Genomic DNA, 26889 nt, shown 5'->3' on the forward strand with positions numbered 1-26889 from the left:
AGTGGTAACACAAAAACCATGGGTGATTCTCTATTCATTTTCCAATCATTAGTTGGCATATGAATAAATTAAACCAGAAAGAAGAATGTAAACAAAACTAATACGATGCTTATCCTCCTCTGTGCTTAATTCCTAAAAAGCTTAGATATAAAATTTAATGAGATGGGGGAGAGCAAGTTTCCTCTGCTATGAACTAATGGCTTTTAAAAATTTAGTAACTAAGACATAACTCAGTTTTGGGCCTATATAGTAAACAAAAAATAATGCACACACAAAAAAATCAAATGTCTAGTGAAAAACATAATAAAGGTGTATAAGGTATTTGCAGATAAATGAAAATACTAGTGTCAGGCAGTAATGGCACACTCTTTTAATCCCAGCACTCTGATCTCTGAGTTGGAAGCCAGCCTACATAGTCTACATAGTGAGTTCAAAAATATCAAGAGCTACACAGTGAGAACCAAAAACTAGTAAGAAAAACTTAAAGAGAGAATTACATGGAGTATCATGTTCATGAATTAAAACCTTAACACTGTTAAAAGATTATCCTGAAACTGATTTATAGACAACAATCTCAACAAATATTTTAGCAGTTCTGTGCATGTAAAAACTTAGCTGATTTAAAACACATACAGAAACCAATCCAAACGCAGTACAAATCCTATAACAGGAGAAAGTTAGGTCTTTTTGTTCAAAGCACCAAGCAATAACTTTCAGAAAGAAAAGGCCAAATGCTTACCTTTAGAAAGTGCAAGTGAGTGATAATAACCACATGCAACCTGTACTATTTGGATATCCGAAAGACTTTTAATATTTCTAGAAAAGAAGAGCAGAATCAGTTAGTTCCCTGTGAGTAACAAGTGGATCTTCTATGCTACTCATGTGCCATACACTGGCCACTTATTATGCGCAAGTTTGTCTTTCCAGGGTGCGCCATCTTTTTTAGTCAGGCTAATTATCAAAACTTCAAGTTAAAATCAGTAATCAGAATGTTAAATATATATTTTTTAAAAGAAGTAAAAGATGGGCTGAGAAAACACCTTAAAAGACAAAATAGGGAGGTTGGGAATTTAGCGCAGTGGTAAAACAAGACCGAGGTCCTGGGATTTGGTCCTCAGCTAGGGGAGGTGGGGGCAAAAACAAAACAAACCAAAATGACAGAATAAAAGCCAAGTGCACCATGTTTACAGATAAACACCCTTTAGGATGCTCTCATTCAAACGTTTTCTTCCATTATCCAGTACTTTTCTTAATTTTTACAGTGCGAAACTTGGCAGTTTATTTGGAAGACCAATTATTCTAAAACCAGTGCTCTCCTAACTCAGAACTGTGGACCCCATTCCCTCCCCCTAGCCTGCCCTTCTCAATCTGCACTCACAGCAGTGGCATCTGTGTTAACTAAGGAAATTTAGTCCATTCACATTTCTTATAATCAAAATGTATCTTTTTTTTTTTTGCTACCTTGTATTCTGTCTTCACGCTCCTAAATTTACCTAACTACAATGTACTGTGCTTCCCCTTCACCTGACCAATCTTCTACTAATTTTCTGAACGAATACTTTCAAGAAAACGAAAAAGAAGAAGGAATTTTTCTTATTTGCCTTTTTCTGACAATGCCATCTGACCTGATTCTGCCCTCTGTGTGTGTCACACACACACGTATTTCTTAACCACAGAACCTTAGAGCTGTGTTTCAAACCAGCAGGTTCCAATGTAACTTCAGCTTTTAAAATCATTACAAAATACCATAGCAAATTAAATGCAAAAAAAGATAGAAACAAAAATACATGGATGTGTATAATTATGCTGAAGTTAGTATTAACTCTTACTGCTTATGGGTACCACCTACATAGCACACTGATCTTTTCACCATATTAAATTACTCTGGAGAAAAAAACCTATTCCAGTTACTAATTTACAAGTTCAAGTAGAACACTTCATAATACTACATTTTCATAGAGCCCTGTTTTTCTGTCTTCATACTGTTATAACTACTACATATTTACTTAATATCTGTCTCCTGTGCCAAACAATATATTCTGTAAAGGTAGAATACAGCTTATACTCATGAGACTCCCAATGCCTAACACAGTGCTGGGCAAACACCAGTTAACTGAACACACCATTTTTAAAGGTCTATAGAGTGAGTTTGAAGCCAGCTAGAGAGGTACACAATGAGATGCTGTAAAATTAAACAAACAAAACCACCACCTTAAATGACAACCCACTAAATTCCCCAGTTAAAAATGAGCAACTAAAGCTAGAGATTATTACAAACTCTTTACCAACAAACTCCATGACCTAGAAGAAACAGACCAATTCCTGAACAAAAACACTTAAAAACTGAACCATGAAGGAAACACAAAACTCAAAGATCAGCAAGAAGGAGTAAGATAGAATCAGTACTAAAGTGTCCACTAAAGAAAGTAAAAGACCCGATGATGATGGCTTCTCTGCTGAGGCAAACATCTAAAGAACTGATACTTTGAAACATTCAAGAGAAATGAATTCACCTACTCTGATACTAGTAACAAATAAGGGCATATCATAAAAGACTAGAGGCTGAAGAAATAGGTATAAAAGGAGTATATTTCTACATAATAAAGATGTTACAGAAAATGCACAACTAGGGGGCTGGAGAGGTGACTGATTAAAAGCACTTGCTGCCCTTGCAAAAGATGCATATTTGGTTTTTCCAGCACCCACATGTCAGCTCACAACCATCTGTTGCTCTCGTTCAGTGGTTCTCGACCTATGGACCAAGACTCCTTTGCGGGTTGAGTGGCACTTTCACTGGGGGTGAATATCAGATATCCTGATTTACATTATGATTCCTAACAGTAGCAAAATTACAGTTATGAGGTAGCAACAGAAATAATTTTATGACTGGGGGTCACCACAGCATGAGCAACTAACTGTATTATAGGGTTGCAGCAGTAGGAAGGTTGAGAACCACTGCTCTAGTTCCACAAAATCTGATGCCTTCTTCTGCCTCTCTGGGCACTCGCACGGTGCATACACATATATACGTGCAGACAAAACACTCATACACATAAAAAAAGAAAATCTTAAACAGCAACAAAAAACCCAAGAGGTTAACATAGAGGATAAAAGCTAAATGCCCCCTCCAAGATTTAAAACAAGAACTAGGAATAGTGGTGCATAACTTAAGTCCCAGTATTGGTGGGGAGGGGGGTCCATTTCTAATGGAATTCTACACTGACTTAAACAGACAAAAATCAATTAAGCCTTAAAATAAAAAAGGTCAGAGAAACATGTAATCAATAGGTATTTTTTGGTTATTTTTGAGACAGGGTCTCCCTATAAAGCCCTGGCTGTCTTGGAATATCATATATAGACCAGGCTGGACTTGAACTCATAGAGACCTGTCTGTCTGCCTCTACTTCTGAGTAGTGGGATTAAAGGCATGCACCACCACCCAGTAACCAATCAATATTTAATAAATATTTCAATAGCTAGGACACTTGACAGAATAGAAGCAGCAGCTTAAATCAGCCTATCCCAGTCTAGAAGAAAACAATTGCTACTTCTTTTTTTTCTTTTTTCCAAGAAAGGTTTTCTATGTATAGCCTTGGCTACCCTGGAACTTACTCTGTAGAAGACAGGCTGGCCTCCAACTCACAGAGATCCACCTGTCTCTGACTCCAAGAGCTAGGATTAAAGACATGTGCCACCATATCTGGCATTCTACTTCTTTTCTTTAAAAACAAAAATTGTATCCATTATGAAGACAACATCAGTTATATAAAAAACAACCAACCAAATACCTCAACCCCAATCAATAACAAGAGCCAACTTAGTAAATTCTAAGAAGATTCCAAGGGGAAAAATAATGAGGCAACAATACTTACATACTCACAGTAAGCAGAGTGCTCACCATAAGCAAAATGACTTAGATAAACAAATTTATTATAAAAGATTAAGGACCTCTTTGTGGTCACCTTTGTTACCTGGGTACTCTGATACATTCCTCTGATCCTAGGAGGCCAAGTTGTCCATCAGAGTCGAGACCCCAAGCATACACCTGGCCCTTGTCATTAAGTGCTAATGTATGAGCTTCTCCACATGAAACAGCTACGATATTTTGGGCATCCAGGGCAACAACCTGCTCTAACAGAACAGAAGTCAAGAAGAGAAACATTACATTCTAGTTGAACTTGAAATGAGAATAAACATATTCGATTCTCATCATCTATCAAAAGTAAGATGCTTAAACATAAAATACAATCAGTTGTGATGAAAAATTGACAAATATGGGCGGTGGTGGCGCATGCCTTTAATACCAGCACTCAGGAGGCAGAAACAGGTGGATCTTTGTGAGTTCGAGGCCAGCCTGGTCTACAAGAGCTAGTTCCAGGACAGGCTCTAAAGCCATAGAGAAAGAAACCCTGCCTCAAAAAAACCAAAAATAAATAAATAAAACGAGTGAAATTGACAAATATGTTCCACATACAATTCTCACTGTGATAATACTACTAGGGATAATAAGTGACCTGAACATCTTTGAGAAATTTAGGGCTCATCAAGTTGATCTCAGAAGTACTCTATCAAAAAACACCACTGAAAAAGATAATAATAATATTAAATTATTAAAAAAAAGTAACAACCACTGGGCTATTGGAATTTTAGCCGGTAATTCAGATTAACTTTATCATACAGACACTACAGTGTAGTATTCTTGGGTTTTTGGGTTTTGTTTGTTTTGTTTTTCAAGACAGGATTTCTCTGTGTAACAGCCCTGGCTGTCCTGGAACTTGTTTTGCAGACCAGGCTGGCCGCAAACTCAGAAATCTGCCTGCCTCTGCTTCCCGAGTGCTGAGATTAAAGGCATGCGCCACCACAACCCGACCAGTGTAGTATTCTTACTGAAATAATCTCAACTGGCAATTTATTTACAGATATTTTTGTTGTTGTTGTTAGTTTTCTGAGACAGAATCTCATTGCAGCCCAGGGTGGTTTGAACTTGAGTTCTTATGCCTCTGCTGCCCAACTTCTGGGATTACAGGCATGCACCATCACTCCAGGCTCAGATTATTAAATATAAAATCTGTTGGGATATGCTGAACAGAGAGCTCAAAGGTATTATGCCCATTATAAACAGTACGTTTCAGTTTATAGATTTCCACTTTAACATCAACAGCTATAAACCCCCTCACGTGGTTAAAATAAGTTCAAGTTTTATTTTTTTTTAATATTTATTTATTATGTATACAATATTCTTTCTGCATGTATGCCTAAAGGCCAGAAGAGGGCACCAGATCTCATTACAGATGGTTGTGAGCCACCATGTGGTTACTGGGAATTGAACTCAGGACCTTTGCTCTTAACCGCTGAGCCATCTCTCCAGCCCCCTAAGTTCAAGTTTTAAATCAAAAGTAGCCAGCCAGCAACAGCTCAGTGGGTTAAGAGCACTTGCTGTTCTTACAGAGGACCTGGGCTCAATTCCCAGCATCCACGCAGTAGCTTGCAAAACCTCCAGTTCCAGAGCATCTGAGGTTCGGTTCTGGTCTCCAAAGGCACCTGAATGCACATGGTGCACATGTAATCATTCAGGAAAAGCACTGTTAGTGTTTTACCAGTAAGTTTTTAACACGCCACTTGAAATTAACTTCATAAGCTTGCTACCATTATTACCTTCAAAACAACAGAAGCCTCACAAGGAAAGTAATTAAAACTCCATCAACTAGGGTTTCTTGGCATACTAATTTGTAAATAATGTTATTGAATAATGAAACTGACCACATCAAGAAAACTGACATTCCTCCATGTAAAGCAATTGATATTGTACCTGGATTACGATCTTATATTTTTGGGGTGGAGGCAGAGGGGAGGCTAGTGCTGGATAACCTCCAGGAATCTGTACAACTCCACTGATACACTAAGTACTTACCTTAAAGTATCTTGAGTTGATGTATACTTGAGGCATGTAAACTTGGCCTTACTATGTAGATCAGGCCTGCAGCAATCTTCCTGTGTCTGCCTCACATGTCCTAGGATTACAGTTGTGCACAACCATGCCAAGTGAGCTGATAATTCTTTAAGCTAGTGCCTAGTACACTGAAGTGTATAACACCAATTTCTCACTCTGCATTATTTTGTATATGTTTTAATAAAATCATATTGCAGAAACACACACACACAAAAACCAGGATATACCATGACATTTCTCTAAAAAATTAAGAAAACTAGCAATCATTAACTTACACAAATAGTCCCATAAATCTTAATTACAATGGGAATTGAAATCTTTTTCAGTAACAGAAGCTCACGCCTTAAATCCCAGCACTCAGGAGGCAGACGCAGGCAGATCTCTGTGAGTTCAAGGCTAGCCTGGTCTACAAAGCGAGTTCCAGAACAGTCAGGGCTACACAGAGAAACCCTGCTTTGAAAAACTAGAGGGGGGGATAAACAGTCAGACAGAAAAATAAATAATAGCAGAGGCTTCCCAAGAGAGTCAATAGCACACTGAAGCAATTCTAATGGAAATAGCGAAAGAAAGCAGAGTACAGAAATGAGTTAAGACTCCTTAGTTCTCCAACTAGCCAACACTTAAATTGGATTCTGATGGCTATGAACTTAAAGGCATCAAAATCTAATGTGTAATATAAATATCCAATGTAAAATATTACACATTAGTATTAAAATATACACTGTTGCTCCCCAAGCACTTAAAATACAAAACTAAAGTTTGGGGAAAAGAGTAGAAATAAAGATTGTGATTAAAGGTTAAAATAAAGATAAAAAAAAGATGTCATGTGAACAAGATCTTTACTTAGGTTTTGAAATACATTAGAAAGGATAATGATACTTAAGTCTTGAGCTTAGGAAAGCAAAAGAAGATCCAGGTATCCATCAGGAAAATTCAAAATACTAGAACAAAACAAAGGTAAATCAAAATTGAAAAGACTGATGGAGAAAACATTATTTATGCCTCTGACAAAGGAGCATCACTCATTCATTCTTTTTCTGGAGCTAGCTCTTGTAGATCAGGCTGGCCTCGAACTCTTGTTCTTGTGATGCTGGGCAGTGGTAGAAGTGTAGCTCCCGATTATATGGTCAAAAGTGTAAACAGAGACACACATGTACTTGTTAAACTATGATACCCAGCAGGTTATCTACACCAAATAGTTCTTCAACTTAGAAAATGTACTCTTCATGCTACTGGGGGGAAAAGTAACCAGTATCTCCCAGATCAAAGGGTACTAGGTGGACGAGTTGTTTTGGAGAAAATAAACAGACTAACCCACACCACAATCATTTCCTTTCTTGTTCTCCACAATCATAAAACTGTTCTAATTCCACACACACACCTTAACTTTCTCCCTACATATCCATTTATTGATCGATTGGCAAGATCTCTGCAGCTCTGGCTGGTCTCAAATACAGACACCCTCCGGCTTCTGCTTCCCTTACTGCTGAGATTAAACGCTCTGATTTTCTTGACATGTACATTTCTCCTCTATCAACTGCCAAAATAATGACTGTTTAAATGCTAAGTAAAAATTATGCTCAGATTAGTGAAAAAAACAACTGCAAACACAGAAACGATACACACAAAAGTTTTTGGGTTTTTTTTACATTTTACGGTCAGTTCATTGTTTACAGATCAGCTCATCATTTTCAGTTCAGTCATGTTGCCTGTATAAATAATACTAATTTGAGTATTTATTTTTCAAGATATCGGGATACAATTAATCCTTATAATTACTCATTAAATAATTTTTAAAATCAATGGCTAAAGGTTTTCAAGATACCTCAATGTGAAGAAAGAGGCTTGCCACTAAGTCTGACTCAATTCTCTCCACAGGACCACAAAATGGGAGGTGTAAGTCACCTGCTGTAGGTTGTCTCTGATCCCCACATGTAGACTACGGCACATGTGTGCACTCATCTCTACCATATAATTTTTAAAAATATTTATTTATTTATTATGTATACAATATTCTGTCTGTGTGTCTGCCTGCAGGCCAGAAGAGGGCACCAGACCTCATTACAGATGGTTGTGAGCCACCATGTGGTTGCTGGGAATTGAACTCAGGACCTTTGGAAGAGCAGGCAGTGCTCTTAACCTCTGAGCCATCTCTCCAGCCCCCCACCATATAATTTTTTATTTGTTTTCCTGTCCCGTGTCCTCTCTAACATCGGAAGATAAAAGAATCCCATTCATTCTGTCTTGTTCCAATATAGCATACCTCCAAGGACCACAATGTTTTTGTTTTGTAATATTTTAGCATAGTTCCTTTTAAAAGTTACAACACGGCCTTTATTAAAGACTAAAGGAGGGGGCTGGAGAGATGGCTCTGGTTAAGAGCACTGCCTGCTCCTCCAACGGTCCTGAGTTCAATTCCCAGCAACCACAAAGTGGCTCACAATCATCTGTAATGAGATCTGGTGCCCTCTTCTGACCTCCAGGGATACATGCAGACAGAATACTGAGAACACTGCATAATAAATAAATCTTTAATAAATAAATAAATAAAGGCTAAAGGAGCGGGAAGTGGTGGCACATGCCTTTAATCTGGGAGGCAGAGGATCTCTGTGAGTTCGAGGCCAGCCTGGTCTGTAAGAGTTAGTTCCAGGACAGGCACCAATAACTAGAGAAACTCTGTCTCGAAAAATCCAAAAAAAAAAAAAAAAAAAAAAATCCAAAAAAAAAAACCAAAACTGTTGAATAAATACCTATTTGGACTATCATGAAGAGATAGATCCTGGCAGTTTAACAGGCTATCAGGTAAATCTGAAAAGGGTCTAATACCCAAACCCGCATTAGTCAGACCTAGCTATGAAAGCAAACATCCGAGTGCTCAGCACGTGCCAGGCCACTGCTCTCTGCACAGTATGTGCTCTCACTCAGTTAACCCCTCCCAAGAGCTCATTTCACAGAACAGAACACTCAGACACACAGAGGATAAGCAATACGCCCAAGACAATATAACTACAAGCAACAGACCAGGGCTGTATGTAAGTTCTTCAATGCCTGCTTTTTAAAAACTTTATTTTGCTGGGCATGGTGGCGCACTCCTAAATCCCAGCAATCCGGAGGCAGAGGCAGGTAGATCTCTATAAATCTGAGGCCAACCTGGTCTACATAACGAGTTCCAGGACAGCCAGAGCTGTTACAGAGAAACCCTATCTCAAAAAACTAATATAAATATAGATACACATATATAGAGAAATAATACATTTGTACTGTTTGTACTGTTCAAAAAGATACAAAGTGAAGCTTATCATTCATGCCCTTCATCAACCTACTTACGCTCTGCCTACCTCTGAACCTACAGTAACTGCTGTTATTGGTTCAATACATCTATAAGTCAATATAAATGGATTTTTTTATTTACCCAACTTTCTTTACTACATTCTTTTATATCTTATTTTTTTTCCTTAGTATATTGGATATCTTCTCATTCCAGTCCTCAACCACATAGCACTACATTACATTACAATGGTTGGACAAATTATAATTCTGCAAGTTTCTAAAAGAAGCATTAAAACTTTTCTAATCTCCATAAAACACTGATGCAATACAAATGTAGCTATTATGTAGCAGCCCAGAGATTCTGCCAATCAATCAATCAATGGATAGATAGATAGGAGAAAGTTAAGGGGTATGTGTGTGGAGTTATAAAGTGCAGTGCTGCAATTTTTCAGCTACGTCACATACGTTTTTAAAAACTGACCCTGAGTTATTACTTTTTATTGTAATTATGAAGGGTGTGTTAAATTATTTCACTTATCTTATTTTCACTGTGTTGGGAGGGGGGTGTGAATAAATCAATGAACATGTCCACAAGTGTACCTGTGGAGAGACCAGAAGGGATCACCGAGACTCCTAGGAACTGGAATTACTCTGGAAGAGCAACAAATCCTCTTAATCTCTGAGCTATCTCTCACGTCCTGTCCTCACATTTTTATTTTTCTCACCCAAAAAAACAAACAGGGCTGAACAGTGGCACAAACCCGAAATCCCATCACTAGTTAATTCAAGGTCAGCTTAGGCCAAATAACAAGACCCAGTCTCAAACAATAAAAAAGCGGGTGCTGACTTTTAAGACTTTTAGGTAATGGATTCAACAATGCCTGACACATAATGATGGTTGTTATTAGTTCTGAATACAGCATTGTATTTTTAAAATAATAGTTCATTAAGTTTCCATAATGTTTTTTTCTCTCCCTATATTATACTGCCATATCGACATCTAAATGAATGCTTTCTTCCTTATTTCTATTTGCAGGCTTACTCAACTGCTTACCCGAGTATACATGTGAACATATGTTCACATAGAGATAACCAATTAGCTTTTCTTTTTTAAAATATTTTTATGGCTTATTTAACTTTATTTTATGTGCATTGGTGTGAAGGTGTCAGATCCCCTGCAACTGGATCTTCAGACAGTTGTGAGCTGCCATGTGGGTGCTGGGAATTGAACTCGGGTCCTCTGGAAGAGCAGTCAGTGCTCTTAACCACTGAGCCATCTCTCCAGCCCCCACCAATTAGCTTTTTCCATGGCTACTCTGATAAGTGTAGAATGGGCTGGAGAGGGGCTCAGTGGTTAAGAACGTACTGCTCTTCCAGTGGACCTGAGTTCGAGTTCCACTTGTAACCACAGCTCCAGGGGTATCTGATAACTCTGGCCTCTACGGCACTTGCACTCGTTCGTGTACACGTATCTACACACAGACAGCGTAATTAAAAATAAAATAAAAAAACTATTAAGAGGGTAATTAGTTTCATGAGGTTCATTACTGTTAGGAAGTAATGAATAGCAAATACCTGGATCAGAAAGTATGTATGTATATGGTAATTTCTAAGTACTTAGGATCAATTCTGGGCAGCAATCTGACCTCTGCACTCAGCATAACATGACAAGTCTTTCTGTTGTTGCTTTCCAGTTAGGGTTAGAGTTTCTCTGTGTAGCCCTGGCTGTCCCGGAACTCACTCTGTAGATAAAGCTGGCCTCAAATCCAAGAGATCCACCTGGTCCTCCCACACAAGTGTTTGGATTAAAGGCATGCACCACAACCACCAGGCTTGCATGACAGTCTTAAAAAGAAATAAAACCACAAATTTCTACTAATTACGTAAGTAAAGTAGCCAAATTCTCCTCTAGCTGTTTTGCACTGATTGCTCTTCCAGAAGCCCCAGGTTCAACTCCCAGCACCCACATGGCAGCTCACAATTGTCTGTAATTCCAGCTCCAGAGGACCAGACAGCCATGGCAAAACACCAATGCACATAAAGTAAAAAGAAAAAACTTTTTTAAAAAGAGAAAAAAAAGTGATATATCAAAGGAACTCTCACCCACTCCAACAACAGTTTATAATTACAATTATTTCAACTACTAGTAACCCAGAAAGAAGCAAGTCAGTCATTAACTTAATAGGGATTGTTTGTTCCACAATAAGCAAATAAGCCTATTAACAAAATTCAAATGATCAAGATATCAGATGGTACATGACTATGGCAGTTTGAAAGAAAATGGTACCCAAGGGAGTGGCACTATTGGGAGGTGTGGTCTTGGTTGGAGGAAGTGTGTCACTAGGGAGGTGGGCTTTGAGGCCTCATATATGCTCAGGCCACTTTCTGTTGCCTACAAGTCAAGGTGCATGAACTCTCAGCTCCTTCTCCAGCACCATGTCTGCCTGCATGCTGCCTTGCTTCCTGCCATGATAACAATGGACTAAACCTCTGAACTTATGTAAGTGAGCCACCACAATTAAATGTTTTCCTTTATAAGAGTTGCCATGGTCATGGCGCCTCTTGATAGCAACAGAAACACCTAAGATACTGACAGACATTTTCATTTTATCATTTTATAAAAAATTCAACTTTAAGAAACAGATAAGGCTGGGCAGTGGTGGCACACACCTTTAGTCCCAGCACTTGGGAGGCAAAGGCAGGCGGATCTCTGTGAGTTTGAGGCCAGCCTGGGTTTATAAAGCAAGTTCTAGAACAGGCTCCAAAGCTACACAGAGAAATCCTATCTGGTAAAAACAAAGAGAAGAGAGAGGAAGAGAGAAGAGAAAAGGGGAGAGGAACGGGGAGGGGAGGGGAAGGGAGGGAAGGAGAGAAGAGTGGGAAAGAAAGAAGAGGAGAGGAGGGGAGGAGAGACAGGTAAAACTAGGCCTGTAGCTCAAACCTGTAATCTCAGAATTTGGTAAACTGAGACAGGAGGGTAGCCATGAGTATCAGGCGTCTCAAAACAAACAAAAAATAATAAAATAGAAAACAGATAAAATAGACAGCCCTTTATGACCTTTAAATTTACAGGTTACTTTAAATTCATTAAGTACTTTTAACAGTTTCCAAAGATTGACTCCTAACCACAAAATAATAGCTATATTATTAATTACTTGATACAATGGAATAATGGAAAAATTTACAGCCTACCTAATACACCTAGAGAAAGCAAAGCTGGAAATAAATACTTCATGCTTTTAGTCATGATTTTCTCCCCTTTGTTTTGATCCCTTACTGTCCACTGAATATTGTTATCACAGTCACAATAAAATTTACCTCATCAGAATTATCTTTCTCCAAACAGAGCTAACAGCCCTAATCATACCACATCCCGTATTTCCAACCAACGACTCCACCAGGGATCATAGCTACAATTCACTTCCATCAAGTTAACAATGTCTGTCCATCTTCGGTCTGCCAAGTCTCTCCTGATCTGCTCCTTCGTTTTTAAGAACTACAACCACAGTTAAGTTAATTACTTTCCCAATTATCCTCTCTTCAATTCTCCCTTAATAAAACCAGTAATTCCCATTAAAATCGTAGTGCCCACTAACCAAATTAAAATGAAAACATCTAAATATAATTTTATAGTTCAATCTGCTGTTGTAGAACATCTTACAAGTGCATATACTCACAAGAATGTCAGGAAATGAAAGTTCCAAAACACATTCATTTGACAAGCTTCTGAGTATAATGAACATATGAACAGATGAATGACTATATGAAATTTTATGTTCCCTACTCTCAAGACATTCCAGCTAAATGGATTACCATTCCCAATACCGCATCTAACTTGCCTATCTGAGCTAGTGTGCCTCTAAAGCACTTTCCATTCTTTCCTGTAAGAGCACTGCATACATTTCCTGCCCATGTGCCATCTACCTCTCCTACACTCACCTTTAAGTCATGCTGTTTTTAAGGTTCTATTACGCATCTTCGTGTTTCAGGACTTTCTGTGACAGGATCTAACTGTGAAGCCTTGACTAGCATAGAACTTCCAAAACAGATCAGTTTGAACTCAACCTTGCAGCATTCCCGAGTCCTGGGTTACAGCCGTGAGCTGCCTCGGCTATTCTATACAAGCATTCATCTGTAAACGACACTGCTGCGTATTTACGTGCAGTCCTCTGATTTGTGTCTAATTTTCCTTACTAGACTTTCAAATGACATGCATCATATCGTACCCAGAAGCCTATCAAATGAATGTATTCTGGAACTTTCATGTACAAACAACATTCTCGTGAGCATACATTTGTAAAATGATCTACAACTGTGTTTAACATTCCACAACACCCCTCAAGACAGGGTTTCTCTGTAGCTTTGGAGCCTGTCCAAGAACTAGCTCTTGTAGACCAGGCTGGCCTCGAACTCAGAGATCTGCCTGCCTCTACCTCCCAAGTATTAGGATTATAGGCATGCAATACTACCCAGCCTGAATTTTTACCTTCTTATAGCTGCCAAATTTTCTACCAAGAATGTCTACTACTTTTGAAACCAGAAAAAATATGAAAAACTATTTAAGAACTGAATGATAACAAAGGAAAAAAACACGTGTCTTAGTTGAGTATTAAGAAGCAAAGAAGCAGCATATGGTTAACTGATAAGAGTGCTGGTCTAGTTTATCATACATAACACCCTGTGTCTATTTTTAGCACTTCAAAGCAACGACAAAAAGTAAGCATTGGTTTTTAATAATATGTGGAAAATGTGTTACTAAAGAGTCTTAAAAATGCAAAAATAAGCTGGGCATTAATGGCGCACACCTTTAATCCCAGCACTCGGGAGGCAGAGACATGCAGATCTCTGTGAGTTGGAGGCCAGCCTGGTCTGCAGAACGTTTCAGAATAGGCTCTAAGGGTACACAGAGAGACCCTGTCTCAAAAAACCAAAAAGGAAAAATAAAACTATACTAAAAAAAGAAAATAAAAGACAGAAGAGTTAAGTCCAGGTAAATAAAAATGTATAAGCACTAATGGTCAAGAAATTTCCCTTTTATAACTATAACAAATTGGTTTTGATTTTGTTGACAAGAATGTATTTCTACATAACCCAGTCTGCCTTCCAATTCTTGATCTTTCTGCTGCAACCTCCCAGTGTTAAAATTAGAGGTAGATACCACTACATCTAGCAAATTTGTGTATACTGATTATACACAACACCGTTTTCCTTGCATGTATTCTATGGACAAAGAGTTAAGTTTGCATATGGCTCCTTTACTTATTTCCTACAAGTTCCCACTCAAATAAACCCTTGTAGCAATGCTTAAGTACACCTGTATCAGAGTTTAAAACACATCTCAACATTCAATAATACACTTTATAGTTAGGAAGTCACTTTCATTTCTTCAAAATGATTTTTTAAATAGATGGAATGTGTGAGATCATGCTATACTTATATAGCATACTGAGAACAATGGAAAACCTAAGAAGCCTTTAGAAGTCTCTAAGAATAGGTGTGGGATGGACTGGAGACATAGCTCAGTTTAAGACATGGCTGTTCTTCTAGAGGTCTGAGTACAATTCTCAGCAACCACATGATGGCTCACAACCATCTATAAATGGGATCTGATGCCCTCATCTAGCATGCAGGCAGACATGCAAAGCACTCACACCAAAAAAAGAAAAGAAAAAAGAAAAAGGAATAGATGTGGTGGTGGTGCACACCTTTGACCCCAGACTTAGGAGGCAGAAGCAGGAAGATTTCTACTAAATTGGAGGCCAGCCTGGTTTATAAAATAAGCCCAGGCCAGTCAGAACAACATGAGACCCTGTCTCAAAAAAAAAACAACAAAAATCTCTGAGTAGATGATGCAAATTGATTCCCTAGGCTTGCCATTTTACAATGTTAACCATTGGAAACTACCCAAACTGTGAAACTGAAGTCTACCATGCCCCCCCTTTTTTGTTAATGGAAACAGTATTTTGGTTTTTCATTTTCTATTTTTAAGGGGGGGGTCTTGAAGCCTCTAATTAATGATCCTCCTGCCTCAACCTTCTGAGTGTTGTATTAAAGGCCAATCATCTAAGCACAGTAATAAACCAAACACAAAGAAAATACTGAAAGAAGCCAACTGCGCCTTTTTTTTTTCAAGAATTGTTTATATAACACAAGCAAAGCAATGCATCCCAGAGACATAGAGCCTTGATACAACTTAAATTATCTTGTTCTAATGCTAGCCATTCAATCAGCCCTACATGACAATTACTACAGACTTCTGATAGACCAGTACAGCAGTCAAGACAATAAAGGAATATATGATAAAATAGAAACAAGAAAAGTAAGCTTTGTCTGTCTAAATATTCTTGCACTGGGGCAGAGTTGAGTGTCAGTGTTTGCTTCTCGTGAATGAGGTCCTATGTTGGATCTACAGTATAACTCCCCTCCAAAAGAAAACTGTTCACACTACACAGTGGTATAATGCAATCATCTTGGTAAAATACTGATTTATTTCAAGAGGCCATCAAATAGAATGGCAAAAAAACAATCTGGATTAGTACCTGGTCTGCCTCAAAGAGATCTTATTGTAAATAACACTAAACATAAGCACAACTTAGTGAATACAGTAGGAGACCTGTAGGCTTAAGCTTTCAGAGTCAGTTTACAGCTGTTCACCAGTCTCCTGCTGTTTGACAAGTTACTTACCAACTTGTGCTGCCATTTCTCCGAAAACTTATCCCCTAAGATGAGGATAATTCTTGCAATTTGTGTCACAAGCATTTTGAAAGGAACCATGAGTTATTGTGTAATGCTCTTGAAATTCCTCAGATGTGGGGTCCTACACAAAGTAAAGTATTATTATACATCTCTCTAACAGCAACTGTTTGCATTATGACTTTTCCCCTACACTTGAAACAGACTCCTGGGCACTGACCTTTCTCATAGTGCTCAAGGCCAAGCCTCAAGTCCTGACCTAGGTAATTCTTTTTTCCAAGTCATTTATCATCTACATCTTTCTCTTCCTTAGAAGGTATTATGAAAATTAAGACTTACAAAACCCAGTGAGCTTCAATCTTGAATGTTTTAGCAAAGTAAGAAATATGTGGGACAATCTGGTATTTCTATTCTGCAAATAATTTACCATATTTACATATTTCCTACACTATTATTAAAACTCTAAATGTATATAAAAGGCCATTTCATTTATAGATTTATTTTATGTTTTATGAACAGAAAGAATAGGTCAGAAAGTGAGGAATCAAGAGGGCAAGCAAGCAGCTACTGCTATGACCAAAATGCTTTCACTGGAACAACGAACAGGAGACACTGCGGTGAGGCTCAAATGAGATAGTCCATATACTCCATTCCAAAGAACTTGGAAAACCACAAAAAAGCTACCAAAATGCTCTGCTTAACAGAATTATAACATTATTTACAATAATAAAATAGCTTAGTACTGCTTCTAACATGAAACAAGTACAAACAGACGTATACAACATACACGTAAAGTTCCTGCCAACAAGTTATGGCTGGATATACTTTGAGTAAAAAAACTTGTTAAGAAAAGTTTACTTTTAATAAATTACTTCTAAATCTCTTAAGTAAATTTAGAAGTATACAAATAAAACTAACAATTCATTAAAATGGACAGAGATACCGAATAAATGTATTTACTTGTAAACTAAAAATTAGGAAATTGAGAAGCTAGCTTTAAAAAGTATCTAGAAGTTTCCATGTAGGAAAAACTACATGAAGGTGGAAGAGACACTCATTTTTCTATCACTAACTCAGAAAGAGCTAGGAGTGAGGTCATACCTATGTGAGAGAACAGAGATGGCTATGGACTTAGCCTATTGCTCTTCGTATAACAAAAGTCTCCCTAAAATATCCAGAATGGAAAACTCTCCCAATACGTTGCATGTCCAAACAAGTACACAACAAGGCCAACCCTAAAGTAAGCCATGTGCCTCAAGTAATTTATCCTCAGTGATGCTAAGCTCCATTCCTTTGCCACAATGTATTTATGGTTACAAACCCAGTCTATGTAAAGAAATAATTCTTGGTTTTTCCCTACTTTCTTTGAGACTTAAATAAAGCTCTGAGGAAGGAATTGTCTATGACACAGACATAACCAGACAGTTCGATTAGCAAGACCATAAAACCAACTAAATAAGATCTAACAATTCCTTAGCTCTAAACTCAACCCTCAAATTGAGGGGCAGGGAAAGGACACTTTTAAAACATTGAACCAGTCCAAAGAAAAATAATTAGTTAAAACATTATTAAAATTTACCACTTGTGTACTTTAAACCAAAAAAAAGAAAGAAAGAAAAAAGAAAATGAGGTTGAAAGCTGGAGTCCTATCATAGCAATCACACCTCTTTGAATTTCTGTGTTTTTCTCTCTGCAGCCTGGTTACTCTTCAAAATATCAGAGAACTAGGACTTTTGCTGAGGCTCAGAGCCCCCCGCCCCCGCCCCAGTCCCCTTTATAAAAGCAATTCTAGCTCCAGACTTATTTTGTGGCTATTATGTGACTACTGACAGAATTTAATTTAAACCTTTATTTCTTTAATTCAATCCCACAATATCTTTCTCATTATTTAAATTCCCTAGGCTTGAAATATAAAGCAGACAGACAAATTTCAGTATTCTTTAGTTATTTCATTTACATATGTCTGAACTCCCAACTCTAGCGCTAAATCTCTGGATAACAACGCTCTCCCCCCCCCCCCATCGTCTATTTTATATGCCATGGACATCAATGAGCTCATCTGAAAGGGGAAGCACATTCTTCAACTTTGTATTACTAAACAGTTTCCGGGATAAATTCACAGGAAGACAGAGATGTCACAATACAACCATCACAGAGTCAAGATCAAAAAGCATCTGGCTTTCCCTAAACTTCATCTGTGCAGTTTGAGTTACTCTACTCATCGGTGTATGTATTTACCCTTGTTCTGAACACCAAACAGGGTTTAGTAACATTTAAAATTTCTAAACCTCAGTAAGTTACAATGAGCGTGCTGGCAATTACATCTAGTAAGTAATCCAATACCATAGAAATCTCAACTTGAGGCAGCATTTTCCACACTAAGCAAAATGTACAGATAGTAAATAACCACCCACAACCACCTCAATGCACAAGAGATTATGAAAATCTGTAAGATTCTGTAAGATGCTTTTGTAAAGTATAATACAAGAAAACCATCATTTACTTTGAGTTTTACAATCATTAGACCCATTGTATTAAGGAATCATTCTCATTCACTCAATAAAACCAAGTTACATACTATGTATGCCTCAAGAAAAGGGATTAAGATCCTACTCACAAAGATTAAAACCTTCAGGATCTCCAAATTAAGAGTAAAGTATGGCAATGGTGGTGAGATGATATGACAGATATTTCAATTTAATGCCTGAGATTTTATGCCCACATTTATCTCTTAAAAAGACTACAAAAAATTATAAATGAGCTGATAAGAGAAAAAGGATTATCATAGGGAATCCCTAAGGGTCTTACTGTGACACTAGGTACAGCAGCAGTCTCCCCTGAATCTACTACCTTCATGTAGTAGCTTTTGGTTGTCACAACTGAAAGCAAAGTACTAACAAGCCCATCAAGATGTGTTGATACCAAGTAAATACAACATCCAGGAAAGCAGAACAAGACTTGCGACTAAATGCTTTCAATTCTCATTACCTGTTAAAGTATTTTACATTTTGCTTAGATTCCTCTACAGAGTCAGACCAGCTCACATTCACACTCTTTAAAAGCTGGCACTGATGTGAAAGCAGAAAATATAGGAGACTAAACAGTATGTCTAACTAAGCAAAACAAAATTACATATCTAAAGTATAACAGGAAATAAATGGAAGAATTAAGATATAATTTAAGCAAGTAAACAAAAGTAAAAGCTTTTACCAAACCCCCCTCAGGTACAGTGTACAGAAACACTATAGAGCAAATTAGAAATTCACAATATGTTCAAGGTAGATGACTTATTAAAGAATTTGATGTCTTTATATTTTATAAAAAAAGCCATACACTGAAGGCTAGTTTTTGTTATTATTGTTGCTATTCAACCATCATCAATTAGGGTCATACTAAAAGTAATAGTAATAAAAGAGAAAAAAACCTAAAGAATTAAGAAGGGTACAAAAGTCAAGAATGTTTAATTCTTACTTTGCTTTTAAAACTTGGTGAAGACTGCAAATTTTCTATTTATATTTATATACAGGTCATATAAAGCATCATTTCACATATCAAATGGTACCCGTCGTTAGAACTTACCTGGTCTCTTCCTTGACTTCTCATGACCCAGCTGCCCCAGGTCATTACATCCACACGTGTACACAGTTCCATCATCCAGGACAAATACAGTATGTCTCAGTCCACAGCCTACATCGCGGACCTTTTTATTTACAAAAAAGTCACTTTTTCTGGGCTCAAGTACAATTTCTTCATCAATTCCACCCAGACCTAGCTGTCCATACGATGCATTTCCCCAGCACAACATGCTTGTAAGGACCTTGGTCTTCCAGCTTTGATACACAAGTCCCTTCGGTAACACTGGGAACTTGGAGGTGCCTGACGTCTGAGGAGACAAAGTGAACAGGACTTCAAAGGAAGAATGATGTATAACTGCTCTTTCATCAGTGTTAAGCTACGATGAGGATCGCAATTGTTAAATATTTAAAATATGCCTGTTATCAGTTCTTTCATTTTTAAAGCACCATATGCAAATGTTTCGGAAATGACATCACTTTCTACGGTTCTTCGCAAAACTTGAACCAGGAACTTGTTTTGACTTTGTTATATAACTCAGTAAGAAGTACTCTGATGAAATTAGGTTTTTTCTTTAAACAAGTTTAATGAGAACAGTAAAAGAGGCATGTGTCCAATACTCAAACAAGACACCAGTCAACTTCAGGAACATAACCTCACAGTCCCCCTCAACTCAAAAGAATTCAATAGTCTGATACCTACCTCCACATCAACAGAAAGCTGAAGTTCTGATCTGTAACAGAAATTAAGCCAATCATGGAACTTAAAAAAAAAACTGTCACAATTTGACTATATACTTTATTAATGGCTATACACAAAATTAGAATCTATCAAAGTCATAATTTTAAAACTCCATTTTACAAGTCAAAATATTAGCACCAAACCCTCTCTACTGATTTAATTTTAAAACTAAATCGATGTGATTATAATACAGAAAAATACTCAGCTTAAATATCAAGATTCTCCCAATTCAATTTTTTTTTATTATGAATGGTTCCTACAAGTAAAACAAAATTCTCCTTCAATAATCTTTGTGTGTACTTCTAGGACAATTACTTAAAGATTAAAAACTGTCAACAATGCCAGAACTATTGTTTTTTTTTTTTTTCAAAATAGGAATGGGGTTGAGGGACTGTGAGGCACCAACAGTTTAATAGAGAAATCTATATAACTTCTTCACTTGAAAGACTACATGAGGAGCTGAGAGACCTCTCAGAGGTTAAGGGCACCGGCTGCTCTTTTAAAGGAACCGGATTCAATTCCAACACTCACATCGCTGCTCGGTCCTGTCTGTGTGTGACTAGTCCCAGGGAATCCTACGCCCTCTTCTGGCCTCCACCAGCACCAGACACACACATGGTGCACAAACATCTAAGCAAAATATCCATAAACATTATAAAACACACACAAGACACGAAGCTTTCTCATATAAACCTCCACATTTTTAAAAAAAAAATATATAATGCATTATTAAGTAGCACCCTTAGTGGAAGTTAGTCTTATCCTTGCTGTTCAAAGTCACCTAAATTCCTTACACTGAATCTGAGGTTTCAAAACACAATTTTCTGCATTTATTATTTAGAAAGTGCTGACACTGTCCCACTACACTCGCATAACCAGACATTTGATTTCATCCCTTTGGGACACCAAAACCCGAAAGTTTCAGAGAGTTCTGCATTGTCTTTCCGTATCTTATTTTATTTTTAAGGCTAGAGGAAGGCAGAAACATTTCTCCGATTTCAGCGCGCTTCGTTTGGGTACCCTTTCTTTTTTTCCTCCAGAAGTCAGAACGTTCTCTCGCCAGCAACAGGTAGGAGAAGGGGAAGGAGTTTCGTTTCCTTTCCCCTACCGTGCACCACGATCAGCTCACGCGGCCCCGGGATGGGGAAAGAGGAGAGGTCCGCACACACCATGCCTCCTCGCGTGCCCACCAGCCGAACTCCCGCGGCCACCGGCACCGTCCCACCGGGCTCGGGCCCCGCGGCCTCGGCCCCGGGGAGGGCCCTTCCCCCGAGGGAGGTGCAACACCCCGGCCCCGGCGAGCTCGGGGACCGCTAGCGCCCTCCGCCGAGGCCCCAGCCGAGCCCACCTCCGTCACACTACCCCGAACCCACGGGGGGCAACGACTCACCCGGCCCCTCGGGGCAGGGAGAGCCCCAGGCGATGGAGGACGGCTGGTTCTCCGGCTCCCGAGATCTTCCTCCGTCAGGCGGCTGCGGCGGAGGTGACCACGACGCCTCCTTCGGGATCCCGGCCGCCGCTCCGCTGGCTTGGCTTTCCCGGCTCGCTCCCTCCCTCTCTCCTGTGAAACTTTCCCAGGTTCTTCAGAGAAAAGCCGCCGCCGCCAGCGCTCTCCGGACCGAGAGACAGCCGTCAGCGACCCGGATGGAGCGGGAGGGGAAGGGCTGCGGGCGAACTGGGCGGAGAGCACGAGGGGTGGAGAGAGCCGAGGGAGATGCTGGCGACAAGGGAGAGGGGCGGTGGTTTCGCGGGGGATGGGGATGGGCGTGGGGGAGGGGCCTGCCGGAAGTCAGTCGCCGCGCCTGCGCAGCCCGGCCTGCTTCCCTGGCGGAGCGCCTGCGCGGAAGCTCTCCCAGGGTTCGTCGGACCCAGGCGCGCCTGCGCGGTGTTTTGCTAGAGGCGAATGGAGGATGAGGACTGCAAGCTGTCAGTGTATTTTCTTTCTTTTTTTTTTTTTTTGTCGGTGTGTTTTTAACAGTGCTTCGGCGTTCACAAGGGCGGCTTAAGGAAATTTTCTTTGTCTTTAGAAAATTTGGTTTGTCTCTCTACGTATAGGTTTTAGCCTTCTCGTAAATTTGATTCTACCTTTCCTAAGGAGATTTTGAAGTAGCAGGCGAAACAATCGCAAAAATTATTAGAAAAGCGATGGCTCAGTGTAAACCCTTAAACCCACCTGAACTTAATCTGAACGTGTGTGAGGTATTGATAGCAATGGAGCAATGGCTTAGCCTAATCTTTGTCCAGGTTCCTGGAACAGCGTTGGCTCACATTTTTAGCTAACTCATTAGAAGATAAGATTAAATTGCCCGGCCTCTTTCGCTCAGCAAAAAAATGGAGCGTATGACTTCAGTTCCTGTTTCATGACAACGAAATCCAGATTTCATAGGCCAATATTAACATCATTTTGATACTAAAGCCGTCTGTTATGTCTCAAAGAAAGGACCCAGTGAACGAATTGGAGGGCAAGTTGTTGGGGCAAGAAAAAGAGATTTATTCGGTAAGGCACTCAAGACCAAGCATGTGAAGTGGCTTGCTGACATTTTAACCTTAACACAGGTTCCATGCCCCCTCTATTCTTAGGAGGAAATGATTTGAGGAAATCCAGTGGCTAATGCTCTGTGGGGCTGTGTCAATCTTGAAGAGGGAGGGGAAAAAGCAACATGGAAATCCCATGCAAATCAACTGTGCTGCTAGCTTAAGGGGGTGGGGGCTGCACGGACTAAAGGAGGCATGAGCCCTTTCCAGCAGAGGATAGCTATAAACAAAATTAGTCCCGTTTGAAAATTAGAGAACTTAAAACAAGGCAGTCTTAAAATTGAATAGGACTTATTTTTACAGCACATTTAGTTATGTCTTTACTAGGTGTTTTAACCAACTAAGCACATCACTAAAACTAAGTTATGTTGTCTACAAACTTGTAGCTCCTCCCTCATAAAAAGCTGAGATTGCAGGTGTAGGCCATAGCACCTAGTTTAAACCATACGAGAACCTGTTACTTTGCCATCAGTGTTAATCATCTATAATCAATGCCACAGTAGGCTGGTTTTTGCAGATTAGGAAGTGTCTACCGTTTGGTATATGTGTGTTAGCTTCCTAGACAATAATAACTTATCATGAATCAAGTCTCTTAAAACAGTAGAAATTTGTTGTATCCGTTCTAGATCTAGGCCAGAAGCCCAAAAGGTGGCAGCAAGTTGGTTCCCTCTGGTTTCAAGGGGAGAATTTTTCCATGCTTCTCTCTTACCTTCTGATGATTGCCAATAGTCCCGGTTAAACCTCGTGGAGGCATCACCCTGATTTCTGCTCCCATCTTGATGTTTCCCTGGATGTCTGTATTAAAGTTTTCCTTTTTATAAGGACACCAGTGATTTGATCAGGGCCCATGGTAGGAAAAATCTTAAGAAAAGCCTCTCTGCTGCAAAGAGCTCCAATCAGACCAGAATGACCGAATTAAAAATGCCCACGTTTAATAAATGCAGCACTCCCGGGTCGCCAGGAGCATGGGGGGGGGGGGTCGGGGAATAGAGGGAGGACACAGAAGGAGAGCACACGCAAAGGCCAAAAACACGTGTTATCCCGCCCACAAGCCTAAAAAAACCTGTGGGAGTGGTCCTGATCCTCCCCAAGAGAGGGGTCAGTGCTTGGCAGGCTGGGAGTTGGAGTCTGGGCCAAGACAATTCCCAGGGGGAGGGGCCTGAGATAGAGCTTTTTGCTCCATTGGCGCTCCATGGATGACTGCCAGGGGCTGGGGTGACACCCCCAACTTAATATTACAGCCCATTCTTATGCATTATGAGCTCATCATAGTAATTGTATCTACAATTGTGGATTGTTTCTCCAAAGATCTTATTTCCCAGTAAGATCACATAAGGTACCTGAGGTTAAGATTTCAGCGTACTATAGTATGTTGTTATGCCCAAATCCATGGGTCCCCACATAAGCCAACAAAGATCGAGTCCCATATGTAAAAGCAAAGAGCCTTTATTTTAACCAAGTTTGCAAACTCAGTATTTCTGCACGTCCAACGTATTGGAATATCCGGAGAGCCCCAAGCTCAATTAGAATTGGGTTTTTATAGTAGTAAAGGTGGGGGTGAGGGGGTCTCTGAGGTTCAGGACCCCTGATTGGCTGACATTTGTCTAGGGTGTCCTGGTGAAGTGCTGGCAGGTGTTTCTATCTACAGTGCTTGGAATGTCAGGAATTTTCTTTGAATGGTCTGCACTTGGGTGGGTCGGGTAATCTCAGCCTGCCAGGGTGAACTATTGAGACTCCATTAAAATTTATTGACAGCCAGAGTCCCAAGTGATAATGGTTGCAAGTAAGGAACTTCCTTTGGATGACCTGCCCAGACTTAGCTTTCGTGGCTGGCCCCCACAATGTCAGAGAAGTATAAAATAGTAAAATATTGGCCACGCGGTGGTGGTGTACGCCTTTAATCCCAGCACTCGGGAGGCAGAGGCAGGTGAATCCCTGTGAGTTCGAGGCCAGCCTAGTCTACAAGAGCTAGTTCCAGGACAGCTAAGACTGTTACACAAGAAAACCCTGTCTCGAAAAACCAAAAAAAAAAAAAGGAAAATATTTAAAAAAGCATAATTTCAATGTTGGATGTTAGAGTGCTCACAAACATTCTCATTTTCACTGCTCCGTCAACTGTTGTCAATTTTTTTTCTAGACAAGATCTCATTATTTTGCCAGCACTACTGTCAAACAGAAGTGCATTGGAAGCTGTAATAAAGGATCGAGTTGAGAATGGCAGCGTGAGTCTTAAAGAGGATGGCAGTGACAGTCTCCATGGAGGCGTTGCCATTAAAAATGAATATTAAAGGGGGATGGCCGGGTGGATCAGTGATTAAGAGCGCTGACTGCTCTTGCAGAGGACCTGGGTTCAGTTCCTGGCACCCCCGTGGTGGCTCACAAGCATCCATAATTTCAGTTCTAAGGAATCGGATGCCTCCTTTTGACTTCTTTGAGCACCAGGACTGAGTGTGAGGAAGGCAAAACACACACGTGAAATAAGTCTGAAAAAGTAAAATTTAAAGGTAGAGGAGTTCAAGGTCATCCTCGGCTCCACAGGGAACCTGCAGGCGCCTGGGGTCTGGGGGTGAGGGGAGGTAGGCAGGCTGTAGGTAGGATAAGTAGATCTCAAGCCCTAGGAAGACAAGGAAAACATCCAAGGTTAGGAGATCAAAACGAAAGCCGCTGAGGAAGAAAAGAACAGGACACTCACGGAACTGGAAGAAAAAGGTGTAGGTCAAGGATAAAAACAGACGTTTGGAAACAGGTAGAGGGTATAATTTAGATAGGAAGCCAGTCAAGTACGGCGTGAACAAGAAATTGATGTCAAGGAAGGAAAAGAGTGTAGCAACCCTAGGGGATAAGGGGGGAAAGCTAACTTGGTGTAGGACAGGCTAGGATTGCTGATCAGTGAAAGGTGGGGAGGTTGCGTTGTCAGCCTTTTGCAATGATGCAAATGGAGTTAATAGTGGTTGAGCCTGGAGCAGTTGTAATGGAGATTGAGACGACGTGAAGGTTGCTTTCTGCCTGCTCACTTGCTGCCCCTGTCCTCACCAAACACCACATCCCATAAAGTCCTGACACCTCTTTACCTGGTGCCCAGCTTACCTCTGTTCACCGTTATATCGACAGTGACTGATTAGAATCTACTAGCAACCTGCTACCCTCAGGGTTCTGGAAGATGCCAAGGAGACCACAGATTCAGAACCCAGACCAAAAAAATACTTTGGGAGTAGATTCCAGTCCAGTTCACAGGATATTGTCTGAGAAAGAAGCTGAGGACAAGACATGAGGTTTTCAGATTCATTCGCTATACAACCCCATTTAGTAATTCCAGAGCTTGGGCTCGAGAGATGACTTTGCAGTTAAGGGTTTCTTCACCCTTTCAGAGGAATGGAGTTCGAGTCCCAGCACCTGTTAGGAGCCGTGCAGCTACCTGTAACTCCAGCTCCAGGGGTTCCAACACCGTTGTTCTCTGCCAGCACTTACACACACGACATACACTCACACAGAGACACACATATAACACGAATTTAAAAAATAAAACTTAGCAACAGAACTGAGAGGTCCAGCTGAAATCCTCCGCCTCTTCCCTTACTCTTTGAACCCCCTGAACTATTTCTTCATAAAATAAAATGGAAATCAAAAACAAAAGTACAAGCAAGCTAAAAAATTTACTTTGTGGATAAATTTAACAGGGTTGCACCAGGTGGTTAGTAGAGATTGTGGACACGAGTAGCAAATGCCATTTACAAACATGAAGACTGTTGAAGGAAGATGAAGATGAGGTTTCAGTTTGCTTTAGTTTTTTTTTTTTTTGTCGTCATTGTTTGTGATAAGAAAAGAACAGCTTGGCCAGCACAAGAAATCCAATTTGGTCGAATCAAACCTAATCAAAATGCCCATCGTTTTATCTAGAGTGACACTCTCAGGTGGCCTAGCGCATGGCGGGGAGACAGGACAGCAGGGAGCCCATGCCGACCCAAAACCAAGTGTTTCTCACTTAAATACAGGGTTGGAGTGTAGCTCCATGGTACAGTGCTTGCTTAGCATGTGAAAGAATCTGGGTTTTATCCCTATTAGCACGAAAGAAAAAATAAAAGGAAAAACATAACCTAAATAATTTATTTTCTCACAGCCTTGGAAGC

At 39.8% G+C, this 26889-nt stretch overlaps 1 protein-coding gene across 9 annotated transcripts in view; it reads right to left on the minus strand.

Moving 5' to 3' along the window:
• Herc4 (HECT and RLD domain containing E3 ubiquitin protein ligase 4) overlaps window positions 1-22018 on the minus strand; it is a 75162-nt gene extending 53144 nt beyond the window's left edge. For 5 of the 9 annotated variants that reach the window (XR_012911334.1, XR_012911333.1, XR_012911335.1 and 2 more), the window contains exons 1-5: window positions 21618-22018; window positions 20189-20219; window positions 19493-19796; window positions 3972-4131; window positions 740-816 (exon numbers count right to left, since the gene is read on the minus strand). Coding sequence is in view for 6 of the 9 variants with exons in the window: in XM_075980087.1 (XP_075836202.1) it covers window positions 740-816; window positions 3972-4131; window positions 19493-19718 (463 nt within the window). In the remaining 3 variants the exon portion in view is untranslated. Of the gene's footprint in view, window positions 1-739; window positions 817-3971; window positions 4132-15904; window positions 16010-19492; window positions 19797-20188; window positions 20220-21617 lie in introns of those variants that run through there. The other 4 variants (XM_075980086.1, XM_075980089.1, XM_075980091.1 and 1 more) reach the window with 4 other exon arrangements.
• Window positions 22019-26889: the final 4871 nt, after the last annotated feature.

This window comes from Microtus pennsylvanicus, chromosome 7 (assembly GCF_037038515.1).
Source record: "Microtus pennsylvanicus isolate mMicPen1 chromosome 7, mMicPen1.hap1, whole genome shotgun sequence".
In the NCBI taxonomy this organism is placed as follows: Eukaryota; Metazoa; Chordata; class Mammalia; order Rodentia; family Cricetidae; genus Microtus; species Microtus pennsylvanicus.